At 46.5% G+C, this 24,457-nt stretch overlaps 1 protein-coding gene across 6 annotated transcripts in view; it reads right to left on the bottom strand.

Annotated features, from left to right (window-relative positions):
• Window positions 1-24,457, bottom strand: part of CRISPLD2 (cysteine rich secretory protein LCCL domain containing 2) — a 53,229-nt gene that overhangs the window by 12,808 nt on the left and 15,964 nt on the right. For all 6 annotated transcript variants that reach the window (XM_030581764.1, XM_030581762.1, XM_030581763.1 and 3 more), the window contains 11 exons: window positions 17,316-17,434; window positions 15,318-15,450; window positions 14,374-14,489; window positions 11,592-11,692; window positions 9,656-9,814; window positions 8,572-8,632; window positions 7,887-7,953; window positions 6,633-6,763; window positions 5,887-5,930; window positions 4,781-4,853; window positions 3,841-3,916 (listed from right to left, as the gene is read on the bottom strand). In XM_030581764.1, coding sequence (XP_030437624.1) covers window positions 3,841-3,916; window positions 4,781-4,853; window positions 5,887-5,930; window positions 6,633-6,763; window positions 7,887-7,953; window positions 8,572-8,632; window positions 9,656-9,814; window positions 11,592-11,692; window positions 14,374-14,489; window positions 15,318-15,450; window positions 17,316-17,434 — 1,080 coding nt within the window. The remainder of the gene's footprint in view (window positions 1-3,840; window positions 3,917-4,780; window positions 4,854-5,886; window positions 5,931-6,632; window positions 6,764-7,886; window positions 7,954-8,571; window positions 8,633-9,655; window positions 9,815-11,591; window positions 11,693-14,373; window positions 14,490-15,317; window positions 15,451-17,315; window positions 17,435-24,457) is intronic.

Raw genomic sequence — 24,457 nt, 5'->3', positions numbered from 1 at the left:
CCTGATGTTGGAGCTTTGTTCTCCATGGTAAAACAAATGTTCACATGCATCCTGGGATCATGTAAACATTGAAGCTCTCCAAGGTGGACCAGAAGGTTACAAGCTCATTGAATTGGATTCTGCTACCTACTTAGGCCTTGGCTACACTGGCACTTTACAGCGCTGTAACTTTCTTACTCAGGGGTGTGAAAAAAACACCCCCTTGAGCGCAGCAAGATACAGCGCTGTAAAGCGCCAGTTTAAACAGGGCCCCAGCGCTGGATGCTAAACCCCATCAAGATGTGGAGTACATGCAGCGCTGGGAGAGCTCTCTCCCAGCCCTGGCGCTCCGACCACACACACACTTCAAAGCGCTGCCTTGGGAGCACTTTGAAGTTTGAAGTGTAGCCATATCCTTAGTAGTGACTTTATGATGCTAATGCCCACAGGTTATTTCCCCATTAACTCCTCTGCTGCCAAACCATTTTGCAGGTCAGGGTTTTGGATGTGCTGCTAACATGACAGAGTGTGAGAGTACAAACTCAATGGAGAAAAATACTTTGTTTTCTTTAGTTAAGCTATTAAAAAGGACAGAGTCTGTGACATATATACACAAGTCCCATGAAGGTACAATTTTATGGATGGGAAGCCACAGGGCACGTGAGAAGACTAGCACTTGTCTAGTTTTGTTTGTTATCTGTTTTAATTTTTCTTCTGATTTGTGGCTTGTGCTACTTCATTGCATGCCTTCTCGCTGAGCATTCCACACAGGCAGTACTCTTTGTGGGAAAGGCTTTGGACTAAATTCTCATTGCACCAAACGTTTGCTTATTTTGTCAGCCTTCCAGTCCTTGGATTTACCGTTAATGAAAAGAACTTTTCTATTTGTACTCCTCAATGTGCTTACAATCTTCTGCCACAGCTTCCTCAAGCCCCTTCTTCTCCACCAAGTCCAGGGCCGCCCAGAAGATTCAGGGGGCCTGGAGTCTTCGGCGGCGGGGGGGGTCCTTCCGCTCTGGGACCCGCCTCCGAAGTGCCCCGAAGATCCGCAGCGGGGACCCCCCACTGCTGAATTACTGCTGAAGAGCCAGCACTTCGGCGGCGGATCCCGCTTCGGCAGTAATTCAGCAGCGGGGGGTCCTTCTGACTCGGAGCAGAAGGACCCCTCACCACCGAAGACCAGGAGCGGAAGAAGCTCCAGGGGCCTGGGCCCGCGAGAGTTTTCTGAGGCCCCTGGAGCGAGTAAAGGATCCCTTGTTAGACCCTTTTCATCTCTGACGCTGTCATAAACAGATAGTTAAGGGTTAATAGAACAGGAGTACTTCATGTCTCTTCTGCCTGTAAAGGGTTAACAAGTTCAGTGAGCCAGGCTGTCACCTGACCAGAGGACCAATCAGGGGACAGGATACTTTCAAATCTTGAGGAAGGGAAGTTTTTGTGTGTGCTGTTAGTTTTTGGTTATTGTTCTCTCTGGGTTCTGAGAGCGACCAGACGTGCAACCAGGTTTCTCTCCAATCTCTCCAATACAGGCTCTTATGTGCTCAGAATAGTAAGTAGTAGGCAGATAAGGTGAGTTAGGCTTATGTTTGTTTTCTTTATTTGCAAATGTGTATTTGGCTGGAAGGAGTTCAAATTTGTATTTTGCTGAAAGGATTTTACTTTGTACTTGTATACTTAGGCTGGGAGGGTATTCCCAGTGTCTATAGCTGAAAGACCCTGTAACATATTCCATCTCAAATTTACAAAGATAATTTTTACTGTTTTTTCTTTTTTTAATTAAAAGCTTTTCTTGTTTAAGCACCTGATTGGTTTTTTTTTATTCTGGTGAGACCCCAGGGGACTGGGTCTGGATTCAGCAGGGAATTGGTGGGAAGAAAGGAGGGATGGGGGGGAGAAAGGTTACTCTCTCTCTGTGTTAGGATTACTTTCTCTCTCAGGGAGCATCTGGGAGGGGGAGAGAGAAGGAGGGGGGAAGGTGAATTTTCCTCTCTGTTTTGAGATTCAAGGAGTTTGAATCACAGTGATCTTCCAGGGTAACCCAGGAAGGGGAAGCCTGGGAGAGGCAACGGTGAGGGAAAGGGTTTACTTCCCTTGTGTTAAGATCCAGAGGGTCTGGGTCTTGGGGGTCCCCAGGCAAGGTTTTGGGGGGACCAGAGTGTACCAGGCACTGGAATTCCTGGTTGGTGGCAGCGCTACAAGTACTAAGCTGGTAATTGAGCTTAGAGGAATTCATGCTGGTACCCCATCTTTTGGACACTAAGGTTCAGAGTGGGGGATTATACCATGACAGATGCCCTGGCCATACTAGTCTAGTGGAGATCTAACAAATCTTTGACAGAGCAGTAAAGTATTTTTTCCCAAAATCACATTCCATGCCTCAGTTTATATAATCCCAAACCCAGAGATTCACAAGAAGTGGGGCTTGTGAACCAGGACACTAGTGCCTCAGTCAGTATAAATCATAAAATTATGCAGGACCAAGATGGTGGTACTAAATTAGCGCCTCAGGGACGTCTTAGCAACTACGGAGTTCTTTCAGATCAGATGCAAAACTGAGGTCTAGGGTGCTTGTGACCTTCAAAGATCTCATGACATTCTTCACCACGCCTCCCACTGCAGATCTAGTGTGGACAGCCACATTCTTGATTCTTCCCATTAAAACTTTCCAGGCTGTTTCCACTGGATAGCATTCTTCTCTACTTCCTGTCCTTATGCAGTATTCCTCTCTACTTCCTGTGCTTATCCAATACACACAATGAGCACGTGCTCTGGTTCCCAGCAGGGGTGGCTGTTTTTCAGAGATATCGGAAATCTTTCCTGCATGATCTGGATATATATAGGAAACAAAAATGGAACCTAGATCCCACTCCCTCCCAAACTGAAAACTCTCTTTCTAGGTGGAAGTTTAGGCAGGGTTGATACAACCAAATATCGAATGGTGATAGTAATACCAAGCATATTATTTCATATACGCTGATGATCCTGTTAGGAATAATTTTCCAAAAATGTGCTAACCACCACAAAAGTACTTAAGTCAAAAAAATGACTCTACACTGACCCTCACCAAACCACCAACAAACAAGTGGAGCCCATTTTATCATTTCTCAGGAGTTTGTAAAGATGTTTGCATCTGTCCCATGTGGACACAGAGCCATAAGAGAAGTGAGAAGCTATATTAAGCCTGTACTGTCAGTGGATTTTAGACACATGCTATCTCTAAGTGGTGACCAAAACAAATGTTCCTTTGCATATCTGTCCATTAGGTTATTTTTTGCCATTTAACCTCTGTCCAGTCACTTCAACTCTACAGCTGTTCACAGAGCTACAAAACAAAAAAAAACCCAACCACCCACAGTCTTCATATCCACAACAACTGCTCACAAATCATATTCTACTTGCAGAAAAGAAAGGGGGTGGGGAATCTATTTTTGCAAGGTAGGTCGAGTAATAATATAACATATGGAACAATAAAAGCGATTCGCTTTTCATCTGTATATCTCAAGAGACTTTACAACAGTGGACGAGCATTAACGCCATTTTACAGACAAACACCCAGAGAGGTTAAGTGACTTTCCCAAGGCTGCAGAGCAAATCAGTGCCAGAAATGGGAGTGCAACCCAAGTCTGCTGATGCTAACTCTGAAGTATAACATTAGATACATTTAATCAAAGTGTCCAACTAATGCAAGAGACATTTCTATCCCATGTGCTGGCAGAGTATTTCCTTATTGTTTATAGGGACTAATGTAATTCTGACCTTCCTAATTCATGGAATATGAATCTCTTAAATGACCGTGGGATCCAGTCATTTCAATACAGTCACTTTGTTATTTGGAGAGACACAGGAAAGTGCAATACTCACATCTGCATAAACCTTGGAGCCAAAGACTGGTGCCCAGTATGCTGGCTCACCTTTACAATGAGCTGGACAATAAGCCCTGAAAAACATTTTATTCATATTTATTCGCTACATCAAGGAGTAACAGAACAACAAGTTGCATTCTTGAGCTCTTGGAAGGAAGCCTTCAAAGGCCCGCATCTGGTTTGCAGGTGGCAGCAGCTGACTGACTCTTTTTTCCCCCTCTTTCAGCTGAAACTAACAGCTGCAAATGAGACTTTTTTAGGCCAGTGAGACAGAAGGTAATGAAGGCCATTGGGACAAATTCTCCAAGCGTAGCTTCCGTCCTTCTGCCCTCTCTCCCCGCCCCCACACACAATTGTTTGCAGGTGGAGGTTTTTGCCCATCATCATCCATACAAGCACCTGATGAAATTTCCATGAGCAGAGCTCGTTCGCATGCTAGGCTGAGGAGGAAGGTTGTGTGTGTATAAATTTTATCGTTTGGGCATACAAGTGACAGCATCCCAAAACTGCACGTGCATGTGAATGAACAAAGTGTGAAAAGTTGCACATGCCCATATTGAGGCCAATTTGAGGGGATCTTCTATTCGGACCCTCTTATATTGCTGCAGCATGTAAAAAAATTCAGTAATAAACCCACAAAAATATGGATTTTAAATCCTGGCACTTGTTTGTATGCCAGTGTTGAGAGTATGCTCAGATCACAAATATGTTTGTGAAAACAGGCGATTTTATTCATATAGTATATTGTTTTGGATGTGAAAAAAGCTCCTTCATTTAACCTTTATCCCAGTTAATCTGACAATCTCTAACTTTAGTTTATAATCTTCAAATCGGAGTCATTCAATATCACCATCCAGTCCCTCAGCTTCTCTTTCCCTTACCCCAGTACAGGTCTAGGTTCAAAGGAAATAGCATCATACTTGAGATATGCAGCTTACCTTGGACAATGAGTTGCTGGCTTTTTGAACGGACACAGCTCAGCTACAGTGGTGTAACAATCCAGCGTCTGCACTGTGGAAATCAATTCAGAGAGATGAATTACAAAGCCAAATAGCTGGTGCTCCTGAAGTAAACAGAAGCATTAGTCATGCATCACATCTGACAGGATGCATGTCCAGCTGATGCAGCCAGAAGAATAACTTCAAAGGCTTCATTAGAAACAGCTTGCATTGAAGAGCTATTTTTATTAGGATTTATCCTGGAGACCTACTAAACTGCTAGAAAATCCTTTTCCAAGGACCATGGCACTTTTTTTTTCTTATTTAAGAAATTCATATCTGAGTGATGTGATTTTGTTACAGATTTTTTTTTAATATGGCAGGGTTTCCATATGGGGTCAAATTCTGAGTCTAAATGACTTGACTTTAACTTTTCACTTGCCAATGCCAGAGAGACTTCACCTTAAAGCAGCTCAAGGTAACACAAGCCTTTTTAAAGCCCTGTTCTGGTCGTCCCACCTTCTTTGGCAAAAGTGGGCATGTGCCCAGTTTGCTCTCACCAACTTGGTTAGTTGGTGAGAGCAAACCAGACAAGTGCCCACTTTTGTCACACAGTGGGGTGTGGAGGAACCTGGGGGAAGGAGGAGGCGAGCGGTGATGTCAGCCCTGCGTGGGAGGGCGGGGCTCAGACGCAGGGGCAGGCAGGGCTTGGGTAAATATGGTCACCATATCTAGTATGAGTATCGCTGCTCACCTACGTTTTGCCTGAGGGAGGGTGAGCAGCTTGGGCCAGCCCCAGATAGGGGGTGAGGAGGACTCAGGCCAGCCCCATGCACTGTCCCATTTTCCCTTTGGGAAATACGGTCACCCTAGGCTGAGGCATTATTTAAATGGGTTGTAAAATGTTTTGAAAAATGCCACTTTTGTTTTTCCTGACCTGCTCTAATCATAAATAGGGAGAGTCTCTTGGCTACAAGAAGTTTTGCCCATTTAAGACTAAAAACAGAACATAGCTATGAAATGATGATGTCCATGTATAATAATAAACTCGAGCATCACTGATTTCTTCTCAGCATTATAGCGACAAAAAGGGCATTTAAACCTACCTGTGACTTTGGAAACCACGAATGAATTTGAAGGTTTATATTTACTGAAAAGCAAAACAAGAAATATGTATACATATTTCATTGACCTTTAAAACATAAATGCACTACAGTCAGCATCGGTGCAAGGATGTTTCACACCCCAGGCGAAACTTCCACCTTGCGCCCCCCCCGTGCCCCTTCACTGAGCCCCTCCACCCCCCTGCGGCAGCTGCCCCCCTTGCGGTAGCTCCCCACCCCCCATCCTGAGGCACCCCCCTGGCCCTGCTCCACGCACGAGCACGAGCACCCCATCACTGCTTCACTTCTCCTGCCTCCCAGGCTTGCGGTGCCAATCAGCTTAGACGCCGCAAACCTGGGAGGCAGGAGAAGTGAAGCAGCCACGGCGTGCTTGTGGAGGAGGCGGGGAAGGGAGGGGGCTGGGGCGGGGAGTTCCCCTGCATGCCACACCCCCCCTTTACTTGCTGCAGGCGACCCTCCCCGCGCTCCCCTGCCCCAGCTCCCTCCGCCTAAATGCCGGCCGCGACCGGGGCGGTCAAAAATCCGACTGCCACGGTCGCTGCCGAAGAAAATGGCACCCCCCAAATCCCAGTGCCCCGGTCGCCTAAATGGTTGCACCAGCCCTGACTACAGTTACTTTAAGATCTACTCTCTATTGCTTGTAAACAGTGGCAAATGTGGAACAATAATTTATTGTATAAGTCATGGTCCTCCATACACAGAGGTACATTTTCTGAGGGAAGAATTACCTTAAAGATTCAACGCCATTTCTTGTAGACTTGACAAAAAGGGGTGATCTCCCTTTCCTAGTGATGTCGACCAGGCCTCCTTTATCATCTAAGACGCCAAAATGAATTGCAGCACGACATATACTGGATGCCTGGAAAGCACATAACAAATAGTACGGTAATACCACTGTTTCCTAAATAGTTCTAAGCCAAAAAGAAACATTTAATAAACAAATATGTAAAAGAAATACTTAAAGACTAGAGTTTACACAGACTTACAAATGTTGCATTGGCTCAGCCTGCTGAATTTTACTGTTGTAACACATGGGCATGTATTTTCATTCTAAGCCTTACTTAATTTAAGGACAAACATGGATTTTTTAAAATAAAAAAATATAGTATTTAAATGTAAACTCTAAGGAGAGCTGGTTGGAAAATGTCCCCCACCCGAGGAAAATGTTGAACTTTCAACAAAAACATCAGATCTTAAATATTTCAGCCGAAAACCCCTTGGTGAGGGGAGGTGGTGCATCATGGCAGTTCTGTGCCACGATACATCATGGGAGATGCAGTTTGGAGGGAAACCCAGCCCACAGAGAAGAATAGGGGCACTAAGCAACTGAACTACAACTCCCATGAGGCATCTGCAGCAGCATTTCAGCTTCAATATATTTGGGACATTTTATTTATTTATTTATTTATGATTAGAAAAAATCAACATTTTCATCAGAAAGCAGATACATTTTGTAAAAACAAAATTGTTTAATCAAACCCCTGGTTTTCCGTCAATAACAGTTTTGACAGGAAATTGTTGACCTGCCCTAATTATAAACTATTTTGACAATTCAAGATTCAATGAGTCACTTTAAAAATAAAAATCCAGCATCCTGTGAACCATCTTGAGAAGCAATTCTAATATAAAGTTTCTTTTCTATCCCAATAGCTTACTGCTCTGAGGGATAGATCTTGAAAGATGCCATGCACTCCTGTGACATACAAGAGGGCCCTCAACTTCAGTTGAACTTAGTGGGCATAGAGGGCACTCAGAACCTAAAATCAAGCCCTGCATAGATACTCTTTTCAGCACTTATTTTATCATATAGATGGCAAAATGCAGATTACCTTTGTTATATAGACAGCACCAGTACAGTTTACAGCACCAACATGGGAGGGCAGAAAATCTACGTTCCATTAGAATTGCCAGCATTTTCCATTTCTATTTTTACCATTAAAACCCCAATAAATGTCATCTATTAGCCACAGCAAAGTACGTACTGTCTCATAATAGAACGTTCCAAAGATTTTTGCCTTGCTGTTCACGCAGCCAGCTGGGCACAGATACCTAGTTAAAGAGATATATATATATATATTTTTGTGGTGAGTATGAAATGTGAGCCAGACTTTTATTACATTTTATTACATTTAATTCAATAGTGATCCCATTAGTGTCATTTAACTACTCCATTTAAAACCAGCATTGCAAAACAGCCACGTTTTCAAATACCTTTTCCCTTAAGAATGAGATCAATATTTGAATTCTGCAGATTTGTTTTTTTCCCAAGCGATAAACTTTAGTGTACCCTTAACCACAGCTCTTGACCTCCTGGGCGGGGACAAGCTTTGAACTGATGGTCTAAGGTTGAACGGGAATGGAACACAAGAGGAGTGCACAATGATTATGCCAAGGTTTACTAAATGGGGCTGGCCACCTGGGAACTGTGGGTTACCATAGCCGTTAACCCTTTCGAGCATGAAGTAAATGGAGTCACCTTACTGATAAACTTAGCCGACTCATCATTTGTATTAAGAGGAATGAAAGACTTTTTTCATAGGGATTTAGACAGCATTTGGATTCTAGTCACAGTCAACAGAACTCAGCCCACTCCATGTTTGCAAAAGCCAGCCAGGTTTAAAGCAGCCATATCCATGACCACTGCAGCAGAAGTCGATAAAACGTTACCTGTTGCATGTTGATCCTCTGCATTTGTCCCTCATTTTGGTATCACACTTAATATCCTGTGCTAGAAAAAAAGAAGTGGGGCGGAGGGGAGGAAGACGTAAGAGATGAGAATGCAAGGAAAAAACTGACCAGAGATAAGTGGTCGACTTGCATTTTAGTGATAAGTCAGGTACATGACATGGTCTCTAGGACTACTTCTGTGTGGGAAGACAATTCTTATCACAGAATAACTGGTCAGTAGTGAACTTCTAACTCAGAACAATAAGCCTGAAGTAGTTTTACATCCATCACCTGGCCACTTTATTGCCACTTTAGCCATTCCTTTTATCATAAAGGTGTCTTTGTAAATATTAACTTGACGAAACATTTGACATCAAAAGACTTCAATTTACAACCGAAAGACAGTGCTTAGCACTTCTATCATCCACTTAATTATAGGCTACCCACATTCCAGTAGAGAGACTTCAGAAGGATATGCTCACTCCCCTCAGTTCATTTGCAATAGATCACTCTTTAAATTACAATGATTACAAAAACCTGTAAAGAGATGCTATCAATTCCATAAATATTTCATCAGACCTTGCCAAGCAGAGCTGGCCGCCCTTCTCCCTCTGGACAAAATCCAGAAAAGATGTCAAGGTGGTGAATTCCGAGTTTAGAATAGTTCAAATGAGTAAAATAGTAAATCACGGACAAATAAAATGCCTAGATATGAATATAATCTAGCGATCATGGCCAAAATTTTCTAAAGGTGCTCGGATACTATGATGATGAGTGTGATAGAAGAACCAGAATAGACCAACTAGTGATTTTGAGTGCCTCAATTCTTCAGCATCCAGCCCGACATGCTGTAAAGGGGCCTACTTTTCAGGGTTGTCTAAACAATCAGGCCTCAAGACACAAAATATTGCTTCCAAACAAGTTGGCCAAAAAAAAATATCCAATTATTTTAACTGGCCCTCAACACAGGTTTGCACTGGAGGCTTCTTGGCATCTCATTCTGCATCCACACACTTGCGCGCACACAATCCTACAAGGATATTTAAAAGCTTATAGGATCTGGAAGACAAAGAAGCTCTCTTACTCATGAAACTGTTCGCGGTTGTGAGGACTTTCTTGATCTTGGTTGATTTGGTGGGTTTGGTCACCCGTTCTTGCACCCACACATGTTTTTCCTCTGTAATTTGTGGGACCTCCACTTCGTTAGTCTCATCCCGCTCAGGCTTTTGTACGTAGTGGTCATCTTATTGGGTGGGGGGAGGTAAAACAACATCCTGGCATTAATAGCAAAGTCAGAGGAGCTGCAGGAAGACTGATATTTCATGGAAGATTCTGTTTGGTTTGACAAAGATCTATTTCTAAACGACTAGAAACTCAACAAAATGCAAGTTAAATACAGAATGGGCAGATTCCTAGGGTTGGTAAAGTACCAGGAAAAGAGGCCTGGGTTCATACCATTCCTTTACTCAGTATCTAAAGCACTGCTTAAAGAATTAAGGTGTAACTGGTTGAAGTGATCTGTCATTATTAGTTAGAATGCTGATGAGTGTGTGTGAATCTCTTACTATTATTTATCATGCTATTTACCAGTACAGCTTTTACTCGATAGAGGAAAAGATCAGTCCCCTAAGATAGTCAGGCATATTAACTGGAGACTATCAAGAAAGGACCCTAACCAGTTAAATGGTCAGGTGGCTAATGCCCTCCCTCTTTCATGCAGGTTGTCCTCCTCAAAACTACCTTCCCGATCCTCATCACAGATTTATTCTGTCCACTCTGAAATGAAGGTCCTGGTAGTGTCATCATTGCTAGGTCAAATCAAGCTATTCAGCATGCACTACTCATTTCTCCTTACTTTGCTGCAAAGTTAATGCTCTTGTGCTCTCTGAGGATATGTCTACGCTGCAGGTAGACACCCGTGGCTGGCTTGTGCCAGTTGACTCGGGCTTGTGGGGTTTGGGCTCTGGGGCTGTTTCATTGCAGTGCCGACTTCTGAGCCCAGGCTCTAGAAGGTGAGATGGTCCCAAAGTTTGGGCTCCAGCCTGAGCCCGAAAGTCTATACTCCAATTAAACAGCCCCGCAGCCTGAGCCCTGTAAGCCCAAGTCAGCTAGCATAGGCCAACCACAGGTTTTTAATTGCAGTTTAGACATACCCCAAAATCCATAGTTAAGGGGAAAAAGCTCCGAAGTGGTGCTAGCTAAATCCACTTCCCATGACTTGCCCTAGCTGAAACCTCACTTTGCTTACATCCCCGGCAATGAAGAGAGGAATGATACAGACAAACTGATGACTGATCTGGTAGAGGAATTTCTCCCTCCAGCTGTACAGCCAGTGGTCTCATTCCATTCTCTCTTTTCTCTTCCATATGGAAATACATTGCATACCTGCACTCTGATTGCTTCCTCATTGCTCAGACTACTAAAAATCAAGCACCTAAATTGATTTGGGCCCAAAATCTTTGCTTTGAACAAGTCTCCAGGGAGTTTGTCTGCATCTATGAAAACAGGCACACTCCTTCACAGAGGAAAAGGCTTCTCTAGATAAAGAAAGGAGATACCATCGACACACAGCTCCAGTGCATCCTCTATTTTAAATGATATGAGCAATTTCACTGATGGTGTCAGAATAATAGTTTTCATTTACTAAATAGAGCACCATTTATAGAGCAAGCCAAATGAGAATGGTATTGCTTGTACCTGCAACATACACAAGCCTAAATTCATTGGGCCAAACTGATCTCAGTTACACTGGGGTAACTCAGAGAAACTTCCTTGAACTGATGGAGTTAGTCTGGATTTACACCAGTGCATACAAGCAGAATTTGAGCTCTAGGTTTTAGGGAGTTACGTGGCATTCCTGCTTCACCTTATTCTGTATGGTGAATTAAAAGCATACAAATCTGTAACTGCTTTTAATGAAAAGTTTCCAGAAACGTTTCTTTTCCAATTTCTCCACACCACACAGCAAAGAACCTAAGTGAGACCACTGAGCTGAGAGAAATAGCTTATTGATCACCTACCTTTGTAACAGAGGTTGTTCTGGCAGCTTCCTCCGTAGCTCGGTGGGCATTCAGAGCAGGGCCTGCCATTTTTATAAGGAGCTTCTCCAATCCAGTTTCCCCTGAAAAAAAAGCATGAGAGAATATTTTTTCTGTTAAATAGCCTCTATGCCACACACACAATTCCCTTCCTGCACCCCTGAGCTTCAAGGCACTGAGGAACTGTGGGAAATGAATGTTTCCACTGTACTTCTATGTTACTAGATTGCTGTAAATATAAATAGATAAATAAATAGACTTTAAGGTCAGAAGGGACCAATATGATCGTCTAGTCTGACCTCCTGCACAATGCAGGTCACAGAATCTCACCCACCCACTCCTGTATCAAACCCCTAACCTATGTCTGAGCTATTGAAGTCCTCAAATTGTGGTTTAAAGACCTCAAGGTGCAGAGAATCTTCCAGCAAGTGACCCATGTCCTATGCTGCAGAGGAAGTCGAAATGGCAACGGACCACCAGTCTCTGATCTTTCCATGAACGTAGTCTGCAGCGTTCTCGTGATAACTCAGCAAACTAAATAAACGAAGCACAGTCAGGGCCGGTACAACCATTTAGGCAACCTAAGCGGTCACCTAGGGCGCTGGGATTTGGGGGGCGCCATTTTCTTAGGGAGCGACCACGGCGGCCGGATCTTTGGCTGCCCCAGTTGCTGCCAGCATTTAGGCGTAGGGAGCTGGGGCAGGGGAGTGAGGGGAGGGCCACTTGCAGCAAGTAAGGGGGAGGGCAGCATGCAGAGAAACTCCCCGCCCCAGTCCCCCCCCGGTCCCACCTCCTCCCGAGCACGCCGTGGCTGCTTCACTTCTCCCGCCTCCCAGGTTTGCGGCATCTAAGCTGATTGGCACCGCAAGCCTGGGAGACAAGAGAAGTGAAGCAGCAACGGGGTGCTCATGCGTGGAGCAGGGGTGAGCTGGAATGAAGGGGTGCCTCAGGATGGGGGTTGGGGAGCTACCGCAAGGGGGGCACCTCAGGGCGGAGGGGGGGAGCTGCCGCAGGGGGGTGGAGGGGCTCAGGGCGGGGAGCAAGGTGGAAGTTTTGCCTAGGGCACGAAACATCTTTGCACCAGCTCTGAGCATAGTACAGTAGTTTCTCTTCTGCTTCACAACTGGTTAGTCACAGACTAGTATCTGCCTTTAGCTCTCTTGTGTGTGTTCATCAAGGTGATCAGAGCCACAAGTCCACTATCATTTCTTTGCTCTCAAGATTATTCCATCAGCTACACAGGCCAGCCTGGAACGCAACTTGTTTCCATTTAAAAGCTGTTCCATTTTCCAACCTGGAACTGCCTCCAAACAGAAAAACACAGGGCTTAACTTAGCCTGAAACATCAGAAGTACTAGTCATGGTGAGCGCTCTAGACAATTTGCTGATTTCTCTAGACAACTTGTCTGGGAACGTTTATCCTCACACTCCACTTTCTAATGACTCAAAACCCCCTCAGTTTTGCCTCTGGTGCCACGGCCGCATTCTCCACACTTATGGTAATCACTACAGACCGACTGAACGTAAGGCAGCTATCTCACAAACTTTAAAGGTCACCACTGCAAGTAGGTTACTTTAAGGCAAAGGTTTCACCTCATTTCACTTCTAAAAGGCCTGCTTCAGAAGGGTGCATGGGTGCGTGTGTCCTTGGGAGCCAAAAAATCTTACCACATTATAGGTGAAAGTGCGTTATATCGAACTTGCTTTGATTCACTGGAGCGCGCAGCCCTGCCCCCCCGAGCACTGCTTTACCACGTTATATCTGAATTCGGGTCTCGTTATATCGGTGTAGAGGTGTGTGTGTGTATATATATTATAATATTATATTAAACTTCTACATTAAAATCCTGTGCAGAAACTCCAGGAGAGTCTTATATTTGAGTATTTGTCCATTCTGCCATCCTGAACTGATGATACTCAAAGCAGTTCAACCTTCTCCTGAGAAGACACATAAGGTACAACCCTGCATGATGACAAGTTTCCTCAAATTCCACTCCGTTCCGTAGGAGAGAAAGGTGCCCAGTATCTCACGGGAGGGCAGGCTTACTGTTGGACTCTATATCCATAAGATTCCCAACATATTTCACCACAAGAAACTGTGATGACTGTGTTTCCCCCACACCTTAATGCTCAGCAGAACTCAATAGAGTCTGCAATCAGAGTCCCTTCATGTATATACTGACTTCTTTCTCCAGATCTTTCAGTGTTGTGTTGCCTTTCTATAACTGTATTCTAAACTCTATGCTCTCTGGGACAGGAGTGTCTTTGATATTTGTGTCTTGTGCTGCACAGGGCAGATTTCTAAGGCCTACCAATTAAATATGAAACAATATTAACATCAATGTCAATTTGTGACCCAGGCCAAACCTCTTACTAAAATCTTGCCACAGATGCATTCATTCAAAGGTTTTAAATCATAGAATCATAGAATATCAGGGTTGGAAGGGACCTCAGGAGGTCATCTAGTCCAACCCCCTGCTCAAAGCAGGACCAATTCCCAACTAAACCATCCCAGCCTGTAACTTCCACTTCTAGAAGAAGCCCAGCCCAGGACTGGCTCAATCCTGAATGCTTGACGGTAACTGTAAGCTCTCTGGGGCAGAGACTGCCACTTGCTACATGTTCGTATAGAACTTAGCACAACAGAGCCTCTGATTGAAATCTCTGCACCAGATTCTATATTTGTTAAGCAACTTGCCAGGATGCAGTTTCAAGAGTTTGCGGGGGGAGGGGAGGGGTAAGGAATATATTGTATCTTCCTTACTTGGGAGAGTAGTTGCAGACCAGGTAGACGGCATTCTCCCAGATTTCTCCCCAAACACTCATCTGTTTGCAGACATTTACAGCACAGCCAACCTTGTTTGTTGTGGCCCAAACAATCTGAAAGCGTAACACAGACATTTTAAAAAACAGAACGCCTCAAAAGGCACATTCGATCAAGCTTCCTGAGTATATTTTCACAATGAGTAGTATCTACATCTCCTCCCACCTCCACAGACAGGCTGGGATACAACTTTTATAAGAAGTTACGCTGATGCCACTCTGTCTAATGCATATTCAGTACGGGTTTCTTCCTTCTTCCTTATTTGTATTTCCTCGCCCTACTAATGTTGAGGTGCCCTTCTCCTATAGGTTAGTATATTAATTATCTTAATTTATTATCATATACATCAATGCATTGCCATGGCACTCTTGTGGTCAGACATCTGCGGAGGTTCTATCCAAAAGCTAGTATTAGCTCACGTTCCTGTGTCTGGCTGGTGTCATTATGGACAAAATTCCCCCGCACACACTCTATTTCCAGTTCCCCAAAACATAGGAGGTGACTGTCAGGCCGTTTTTCCTTCCTGACGTCGTCGTACAAGATACACGCGTGTAGGTGCCTTGCATTACTGCTGAATAAAATAAATGCTACTGCTGGTTTAATGCCAACAGACCCCAGCCATCGATGGGTGGGATCGAACCTGGGACCTCTGGAGCTAAATGCATGGGCCTCTACTGCATGAGCTAAAAGTCATGCAGCTGTTGGCTAAGGCTGCAGAGCAGACTCAATCTCTCTAAGTGGTCTTGGTGCCACTAGATGGGACAGAACACCACACCCATGAGGTGTATGGGTTACACTAGCGCTATGGGCTATGTGGGATGTGAGGGAACACACCAAGTTCAGACACGGAACTCAGGACTTCATGTTTCCTTCCTCTTCCTTACCTGGGTATAGTGAGTGCACATTGCTCCAGAGCATCTTTCTGGACACCAAGGGTCACATTCGTGGGGATACGGATAAGTATAATCTTTAACTTCGTCATACCAAGATTGGACATGGAAGGCTGGAGAACGATACCTGAAAGACCAAAGATACATTACGAGCTGGATCGCTAACTAGAACTGTCGGTTTCCAACCCAACCTCAGCACGCCCAGGTCCCCTTTTGTTAATATGAAATTGTCAATAATTTGATACAGGATAACTGTGAAGTGAGTTCACAGTGCAATGTGATGCCATCTTGGTAAGGAGCTGCAACTTTAACAGAGGAACCATAGCAAATCGTAGAAAAAGCCACCGTCATATTTTGACCAATGACTAATCTCTGGTGTTTTAGATGCAGGCAAGTATTAGGGACTGTTTCTTTAAAATCCATGACCCAATCGGACATTCTGTAGTATTTATAGGTTTAACTTTCTCTTCAAAAGCCGTTGACCTGAAATGTCCACTTGGCTTTTCCAGTCAATTACAGAAGACTTCTAGTTTGGCAGAAGGTTGTATTTTGAAAGTAAACATCAGCTAGAGGTTGCCAAACATATTAAATGGAAAGTCATTTGCCTATTTTACCACTAGACAATTTGTTACATCTGGAAGTACACTCATGTCCTCAGCAGCCGTGCAGTATGCACGTGCGGTATATGGTTCGGGTGTGCAGCGCACTTCTAAATGTGGTTTTTGGCTCCACTGCTCTGTGATCCGTGCTTCTGTTGTGAATGTCGGCATAATTATTTAGACAGACACTCATACACACAAGACTGGGACGGGAGATCTACAGTACGTGATTAGCCCAAGGTCATTCAGGAAGTCTGTAGTGGAGCCCAGGTTAGAACCCTGGCCTCCTGACTCCCAGTCCTGTACGTTAACCACCAGACAGCCTCCTCCCTTGTTACTTCAGTTTGTCCAAAAAAAAAAAGGGCTCAATTCTGATGTCACATCAGTCTTACTATAAAGAAACCCCATTGACTTCAACTGAGTTTTACAATGGGCATAATCGCAACCAAGCTGATTAAGTTAATGATGAAAGGAAAAGATTTGCCTAATGAAACAAATTATGTTCTGATTCCGCTAGCTCCTTTGTAAAAACAATTAAGGCTTTAAAAGAAACATTAAATTCACCCTTAACATCTGCACCAGATGAGTTCCAATTTAGCGGTTGGTTGAGCTCACAACAGCTTATCTGGACAGACTCCAATGTGGTTCATTAGGCCAACAATGCTCAGGAGAACGACAACAAAGAAACAGATTGCCATTTGATGAGTCTCTGCAGTGGAAAGCACCAGGAGCTGGCACAGCAATCCATGTGGATGCAGAAACACAATAATTTCCAAAGTCCCAAGTTTTTTTCCTGGGAGTATAAAACAAACTATTTGCTCACCTAGAATTACATGGCCATCCACAAGCAAATACAAAGTGGTTGCAGTAAAGATAAATTGGGAAGTGAAAAGGGAAATGTGGTGCGATGCACTTAGAGGATTTATAACAGTGTTCAGACCTAGTGGGAAGGGCCAAAAATGGTTCCTGAGAAACTTCTTTGCTGGTTAATGGAGAGAGCAAAGCTGCGTGAAACAGGGGACTTGGGAGTCAGGGTCCTAGATTCTGATGCCAACTCTGCCACTGAGTCTCTGTATGACGTTGGGCAAGTCCCTTCACCTCTCTGTGCCTCACAGGTAAACCCAGCAAACAGTGAGGTTTAGTTAACGTTTCCTAAGCATGTTGGGAACTGCTGGCTGAAAGGCCCAATCGATGTCATTACTGTATCGGTTTCACAGAAGCAAAACGAAAACACTAATCACGTCCCCGTCCCCAGCTCCTTTTTTCCAGCTAGTCAAGTTCTTTTTACCAAATATTGACAGGACAAACCTCCCAAACTGTCAAACAGGGGGAGAGCCAGAATGCCACTATGAACAGATATGGCACATTAGACACTCAGCGTTCCATCTCTTACCTGCCCCAATGAACAGCCAAATTCTGACCAATGGACATAATGAGACTGGTAGGTCCATGATCCCAGATGCACTCCTGGGCCCAAGCCTCTGCAGATCTTTCCAGCTCATCATCCCAGGTCTGCGTGAGAATCAAAGAACAGATCCATTGACAAATACTCTCAGTCTGAAAACCTCTTACATTAGACTTAGGTTATGCCTACGCTACACAGCGCTGGCGGCATGCAGGCTACGTGTAGCCAGGACCGGTGCTAGGGGTTTTAGCGCCCTAGACACACGTCAATTTCGCAGCCCCGCGCGCTGGTCCCGCGGCTCCGGTAGAGCTGCCGCAGTCGTGGCTACGGACGGTCCACTGGAACCACACGATCAGCTGACCATCCGCAGCCTCGACTGCGGCAGCTCCACCGGAGCCGCCTGCCGCCCCCTCCGGCAAAACGCCGCCCACCAATAATCCTGGCGCCCTAGGCGATTGCCTAGCCCGCCTAAATGGAAGCGCCGGCCCTGCGTGTAGCTACGTGCACAGTGAAAAGCAAGCTGCTTCCACACTATGATGTGTAGCTACCCATATCAATGAAAGACTCCAGCAGCAGGACGCTACATTGCTAAAAATAGCAGTGTAGACGGGGACGCGTGGCTCAGGTGAGTAGAGAGCTATGTAGATATGTACTCAGGTACATTACCCACCCCTTCAGGTGTGTCTTTACCTGCCCCAGCTATGCCTCATGGTCTGCACTACTATTTATACTTATGTTAGAGGGGCTATCCGTGTCTGTATTCTACATGCTGCTGAAAGAAGCATGCAGTATAGACATACCTCAAGAACCAAGAGACGGGACAAGCAGAACCTATGAAGGTTAAGACTTACACATAGTCCCCAGCCCAGCCTCTCAGACCTAGTATTATGCAATGCAATGCAGGGCCCTGACCTGGGAGTGACTTCCCTATTTAATAAAATGGGAAATGCATGGATCCATCACAAAACAGTCCCACTTTTCAACGTCTGGCATCGCGCTTCTTGGGAGGTACCACATATGATCAACTCTAGTTTGGAGCTGCCGATTCTTCGGTGCAATGGCGCGAATGTGGGGTGAGGATCCAAACTTAACATCAGCGTATTCCTCTCAACTACCCTTTTGTGCACAACTTCAGTGTGGAGTGTGCTGTTCTCTGAGCTGATTGCAGTTTATCATGAACAAATTTGCTTAAAAGTGGATTTTTGGACATAGTAGATAGTGCTGTGATGATGAATTGCAATGCACTTGCAGTGTTTAATTACTGACAGTCCTACTGACCACAAAAGTACTGCTGGGAAATTGTATTGGGATTAAAATGTTGCTGCACGTGTCCATAAATAAAATAAAATCATAGGATCCAGAGGCAGAAAAGACTTATTAGTTCATACCTAGCCCACCCAGGCCAACACAAGATTGTTCCCTATTGAACATTTACCAGTGTTTTGGATTGCATAGGCTATGAAAGAAAACATTACTTTTTTCTTAATGTACCAGCAGATCCTTCCATCTTCTTCCTACCCACTGGGCCCAAACCTTGAGGTGCTTTGCTCTCACAACTCTTGCAAAGGTCTATGGAAGCTGAGGGCACTTAAGATCCAGCAGATAAGCAACTATGGTGGCATCTGAGCAACTAAACATTTAGTAGGGTGACCAGACAGCAAATGTGAAAAATCAGGATGGGGAGGGGGGTAAATAGGACCCTATATAAGAAAAAGACTCAAAAATCAGGACTGTCCCTATAAAATCAGGACATCTAGTCACCCTAACATTTAGGGACAGAGTCTGGCAGTTACATTGGGGCAATGCAGGGTCACACCACACTGGCCTGAGAGAAACACAATGTCTCCTGGAGCTTACCTCACATACAGAGGGAGTATGACCACTATGCACTCTCCATTCCAGCCATCCAGCTCCACTGGCCAATAAGTGAGTAAGTAGAGGGCCATGGCCCTGGTCATCCCTGCCCCTTTTTGGGTGACTTGTTGATTCAGAACAGAAACAACAACTGCGGTTGGCCCTTGTACATGGACACAAGACTCCTCGTGGTCTGCCTCTTTGTGCACCATATAAACACCAGCCATTATCTGACACTCTTCAAATCCAATCTAAAGCCACCGAAACTCTCACAAGATCCTAATGTTCCTAGTATTTCAGAGCTTTCCACCAGAGCCTTCCAGAGTACAGCCTCAAAGGCAGTTGCTTTCCAGGAGGCAGTTGCTTTCCTAATTTAATGCAGAGACCACAGGACATGAGCAATAGACCACTAAATGGAAATTGACATGAACATATGTGCTACATCTTCCTCTTGTGTCTATGGATAAAACAAACCAATACAGGCAAGAGACACTTAACGAAAGACTGGGAACGAGCTTGGGGTTTTTGAGTGGATTCATGCTTGATTCAGAGATGCTTGGTTCTGCCGGCATCACATTACAAAACCATGCTATTTAAATTAGAGCTGCCCTTTGCTTCTCTTTCAACATATGAATGGCTTCAGGAGACTGGAATGATTCCAAATGTAATAAATATATCAACAAAATAGACTTCAGACTGTTCTCTGAAGACCCCTTAATGCCAAATACTCAAATCAATAATCTAACATCAACATTAAAGCCAGAACTGCACTAACCACCTACACTTACTGTGACTTATTTAAATTTACTCTTTGGCAAACTGAAAGAGCCTAAGTCTAGCAATCTGCAGGGCAAGATGCAAGACACATTAATTCAGGGGTTCTCAAACTCGGAGTCGGGACCCCTCGGGGGTTATGTGGTTATTACATAGGGGATAGCGAGCTGTCAGCCTCCACACCAAAGCCCGCTTTGCATCCAGCATTTATAATGGTGTTAAATATATTAAAAAGTGGTTTTAATGTATAAGTGGGGTCACACTCAGAGGCTAGCTATGTGAAAGGAGTCACCAGTACAAAAGTTTGAGAACCACTGCATTAATTAGTTTTAAGTGTCAGCTTAAGGTGGTTTTTTTTTTTCCTTTTTTCTTGTGTTCAGACTAACTGCCATAGCAACAGGCAGCTGTAACCCAGAGAAAGTAAATACATATCGTATATTGGTGAATGTGACTGCACAAGTCTTCACTGTGGAGGATACTCTCCAGGAAAAAGACGGTTACTCACCTTTGTAACTGTTGTTCTTCGAGATGTGTTGCTCATATCCATTCCAGTTAGGTGTACGCGCCGCGCGTGCACATTCGTCGGAAAACTTTTACCCTAGCAACTCAGTGGGCCGGCAGGTCGCCCCCTAGAGTGGCGCCACCATGGCGCTCCATATATACTCCTGCCGGCCCACCCGCTCCTCAGTTCCTTCTTGCCGGCCACTCCGACAGTGGGGAAGGAGGGCGGGTGCGGAATGGATATGAGCAACACATCTCGAAGAACAACAGTTACAAAGGTGAGTAACCGTCTTTTCTTCTTCGAGTGATTGCTCATATCCATTCCAGTTAGGTGAATCCCAAGCCTTACAAAGGCGGTGGGGTCGGAGTGAAATGTGGCAGAATAAAACTGCTGAGCCAGAGGCTACAGCCTCTCTTGACTGCTGAACCAGGGCATACTGCGAAGCAAGGTATGGACCGAGGACCAATGGAGCTTCGCGACAGATCTCGTGGGTAGAAACACGAGCCAGCAAGGCGGCAGATGAAGCCTGAGCCCTGGTAGAATGCACAGTGATGTGGCTTAGGGAAATATGAGCCAAATCATAACAAGTGGGGATGTCCGCCATCACCCAAGATGAGATCCTCTGAGAGGAAAACAAGTAAGCCCTCCCTTTGGCCCGCTACCGGGGCAGAGCTGGGGCACCTTAGGAAATGATTCTGTCAATATAATGCGAGCACTCCACAGATGCCCAAGGAGTGCAACGGTTATGCCCATTGCGTTAAGCTGTGGGTAACATGAAAGGCCAAAACACCTTAGGGAGGAAAGCCGGGTGCGGTCATAACTGCACCTTGTCTTTGTGGAACCTAGTGTACGGCGGAACCCCCGTAAGGGCTCTGCTCTCAGAGACCTGTCTGGCCAAGACTAGGTTGAGGTCCCAGGGCGGGGCTGGGCGGCGCACCCGAGGGTGCAAGCGCTCCAAGCCCTTGAGGGACCTCGAACCCATAGAGCGTGGGACACTGAACGTCCATCTTAGCCTGCTGGAAGGTAGAGATGGCTGCCGAGAGTATCCTCAGCGATGATACCGCCAGGTCCTGCCGCTGAAGGCCAGAGGCAGGCCAAATAGAGGGGATCGAGACCTCAGCAGGAGCAAGATCGAGCGTATTGCAGCTGTAAAGGAAACGCTTCCACCTGGCCCGGTACGTTGACCAGGTGGAAGGCTGCCTGTCACCCCGACTCAGGTACGCAGGAGCCACCGTGAGGCGAAGAGGCTGCAGGTCCGAGCGACGAAGTCTGTCGTTGCCCTGAGTGATGAGGTCTGGGCTGACAGGCCGAGCAACGTGGTATGCCAGTGCTGCCTGGACCACTCTGGAGTGATCATGATGATGCGCGCTCTGCCCCTGCGGAGTTTGAGCAGGACCTAATGAACCAGTGGGAACAGTGGGAAGGCATAATGCAGTTGGCCTCTCCACGGCATCAGGAATGCGTCCAAGATCGATTCCGAGGAGAGACCTTGGAAGGAGCAGAACACCTGGCATTTCCTGCTCTCGCGGTGAGCGAACAGGTCTGTGTGAGGAAACATCTCCACTTCCGGAAAGCGGGACGCCTCACATGGGGCAGAGTGATCACTCGTAAGACAGGAAAAACCTGCTGAGTCAAAGAGTTAAGACGTTCCGAACGCCTGGGAGAAAAGACGTCGCCAGCTCCATCGAGTGGGCCATGCAAAAGACCCGGAAATGGATGGCCTCCTGACAAAAAAGGGGGGAGGACTATGTCCCCCCTGAATACTTATGAAGCACCTGGCCCTTGTGTTGGCTGTAAACACCGAGATACAACGGCCTCGCAGCTGCCGCTGGAACCCCTGGCATGCCAGGCGGACTACTCTCATTTTTGGGGCATTAACGAGGAATGCCAGCTTCTTAGAAGACCAAAGGCCTTAAGCTCGGAGGCGACCATGAGCACTCGAGCAGAGAGATGATACGTCCGCCGTCAGGGGCAGTGAGGGCTGGGGCGGATGAAACCGCATCCCTGTCCACACCAAGGAGGGAGTTAGCCACCACTCTAGGGAGCCTAAGACGTTCGAGGGAACGGTGACTACCATGACCATTGGCTCCCTGTCCAAGCGGTACGCCGAGGTGGGCTGGACTTGGAGAGGACGGAGGCGGAGCTTGGCGTGTTTGGTTAGAAACTTGCGGGCAACCATGGACCCAGGAGACTGAGACAAGAGCGAGCTGAGGTCGTTGGGAAGCCTTCAGACCTCAGATGATTGTTGCCCTCGCCTAAAACCGCAGTTGTGAAAAGCAGGCTCCGGCTAGGTAGGAGACCAGGATAGCCCCTAGGAAGCCCAACCTCTGCGTGGGAACCAGAGTGGATCGCTCTATAGTAATCATCAGGCCTTGATCTGTGAATAAGACCGTGACGATGCCCACGGCTGAGCGGTTTGTGTCTCAGAGTCTCCTCGGATAAGCGAATCGTCCAGATACGGAAAAACGCATATCCGACATCAGCGACGGAAGGCGGCGACTATGGCCGTAAACCGGGAGTATTCACCGCTGGCTATAAAGCGGAGGCATCTCCCGTGTGGAGGGAAGATGGCACTGCGAAAGTACGCGTCCTTCATATCCAGGGCGGCATAGTAGCCCCCAGGAGGCAAGGATGGAATAATGGTCCCCAGGGATACCATGTAGAACTTCAACCTTATCCTAAACCGGTTGAGTCCATGCAGGACCAGGGAGGTCTGAGACCTGTGTTCGAGTGGGGGACTAGGGCATAACGGGAGTAAAACCCCTTGCCCCTTTCGTCCGCTGAAGGGGGACAGGGCTGGAGCAAATTAAAGGTGGTACCTATGCTCCATCGTGCGCAGGACCCAGCGATCTGAAAGTAACTGGGGCCATGCCAGGAGAAAGCGGGATCGGGATCCCGTCCTGCGACTGGTACACCGCCCTCCGGCGAACCTTGGAAGGTCCGTCTTTGGTCCCAGTGGTAATTGCGAGGGACCTTGACTTTGGCTTTTTAGGGGGCTGACGTTTGTCTGCAACCACCTTGGCCTTGCCGTTTTCCAGAGTTCTGCCTCTGGCTAGGCACAGAGTATGGCGGCTGGGGCCATAAAGGCCTGCGTTTGGTCGCTGGCGTATACATGCTGAGACGCATTAGGACCCTATTGTCCATCAGGCTTCGCAGTCTGGGGCTGTCTCTGCCGCGAAGATGCCTTACCCACAAAGGGTAAATCCTGAATGGCATACTGCAGCTCCGGCCGGAGGTTTAAAACCTGAAGCCATGAAATGCACCTCATGGCGACACCCAAGGCCAGAGTGCTGGCCGCAGAGTCTGCTGCGTCCAACGAGGCCTGGAGGGACGCTCTGGGAACCTTCTTTCCCCCGTCCTCCAAGACGGCAGCGAACTCCAGGTGGGAGTTTTGAGGGAGAAACTCCTTCACCCAGGTGTTATAATTATCGCAGCTAAGCAAGGCTTGTTGCTTTGCTACCCAGAGCTGCAGGGCCCCTGCAGAGTACACCTTGCATTCGCCAAGCCTCTTTCTGCTTCGGGGCTGGCGCCCGCTGGCCATCATATCAGGATCGTGGTCCTGAGCATAAAATCTGCGCATATGGGATGACACGGATGCGCGTCCGGACTGCCATGGGGGTACTAAAAGAAGGCACGGGCAGAGCCTCTGACTCACTCGGACCTTGCCCAACTCGGCACCGGGGACCGGCATCGGGAGGCGTATCGGTACCTGGCACGAGATCCAGACCCGCACGGTGTCGGGAGGTCGACCGAGATCTCGAGGCTCGGAGAAAGGCTACAGGAGTCAAGGTACCTGCCCCGGTGCCAGATGTCGGAACGGTGCCGATAGCGGGTCGGCGAACGGGATACCGACCGGTGCAGCGAGTGCGACCAGTACCGAGGAAACCAGCACCGGGACTGCCAGTGGTGTCCGGCGTGCCGACAGGACTTGGAGTGTCTGCGGGACCGTGACCATGAACGGTGCCGCTCTGCTGTACTGACAGGGGACAGTCCCCTGAAG

This window comes from Gopherus evgoodei, chromosome 12, assembly GCF_007399415.2.
Source record: "Gopherus evgoodei ecotype Sinaloan lineage chromosome 12, rGopEvg1_v1.p, whole genome shotgun sequence".
Classification (NCBI taxonomy): domain Eukaryota; kingdom Metazoa; phylum Chordata; order Testudines; family Testudinidae; genus Gopherus; species Gopherus evgoodei.
Note: the sequence above shows the minus strand (reverse complement) of the source record. Positions and strands in the feature narration are given on the sequence as shown.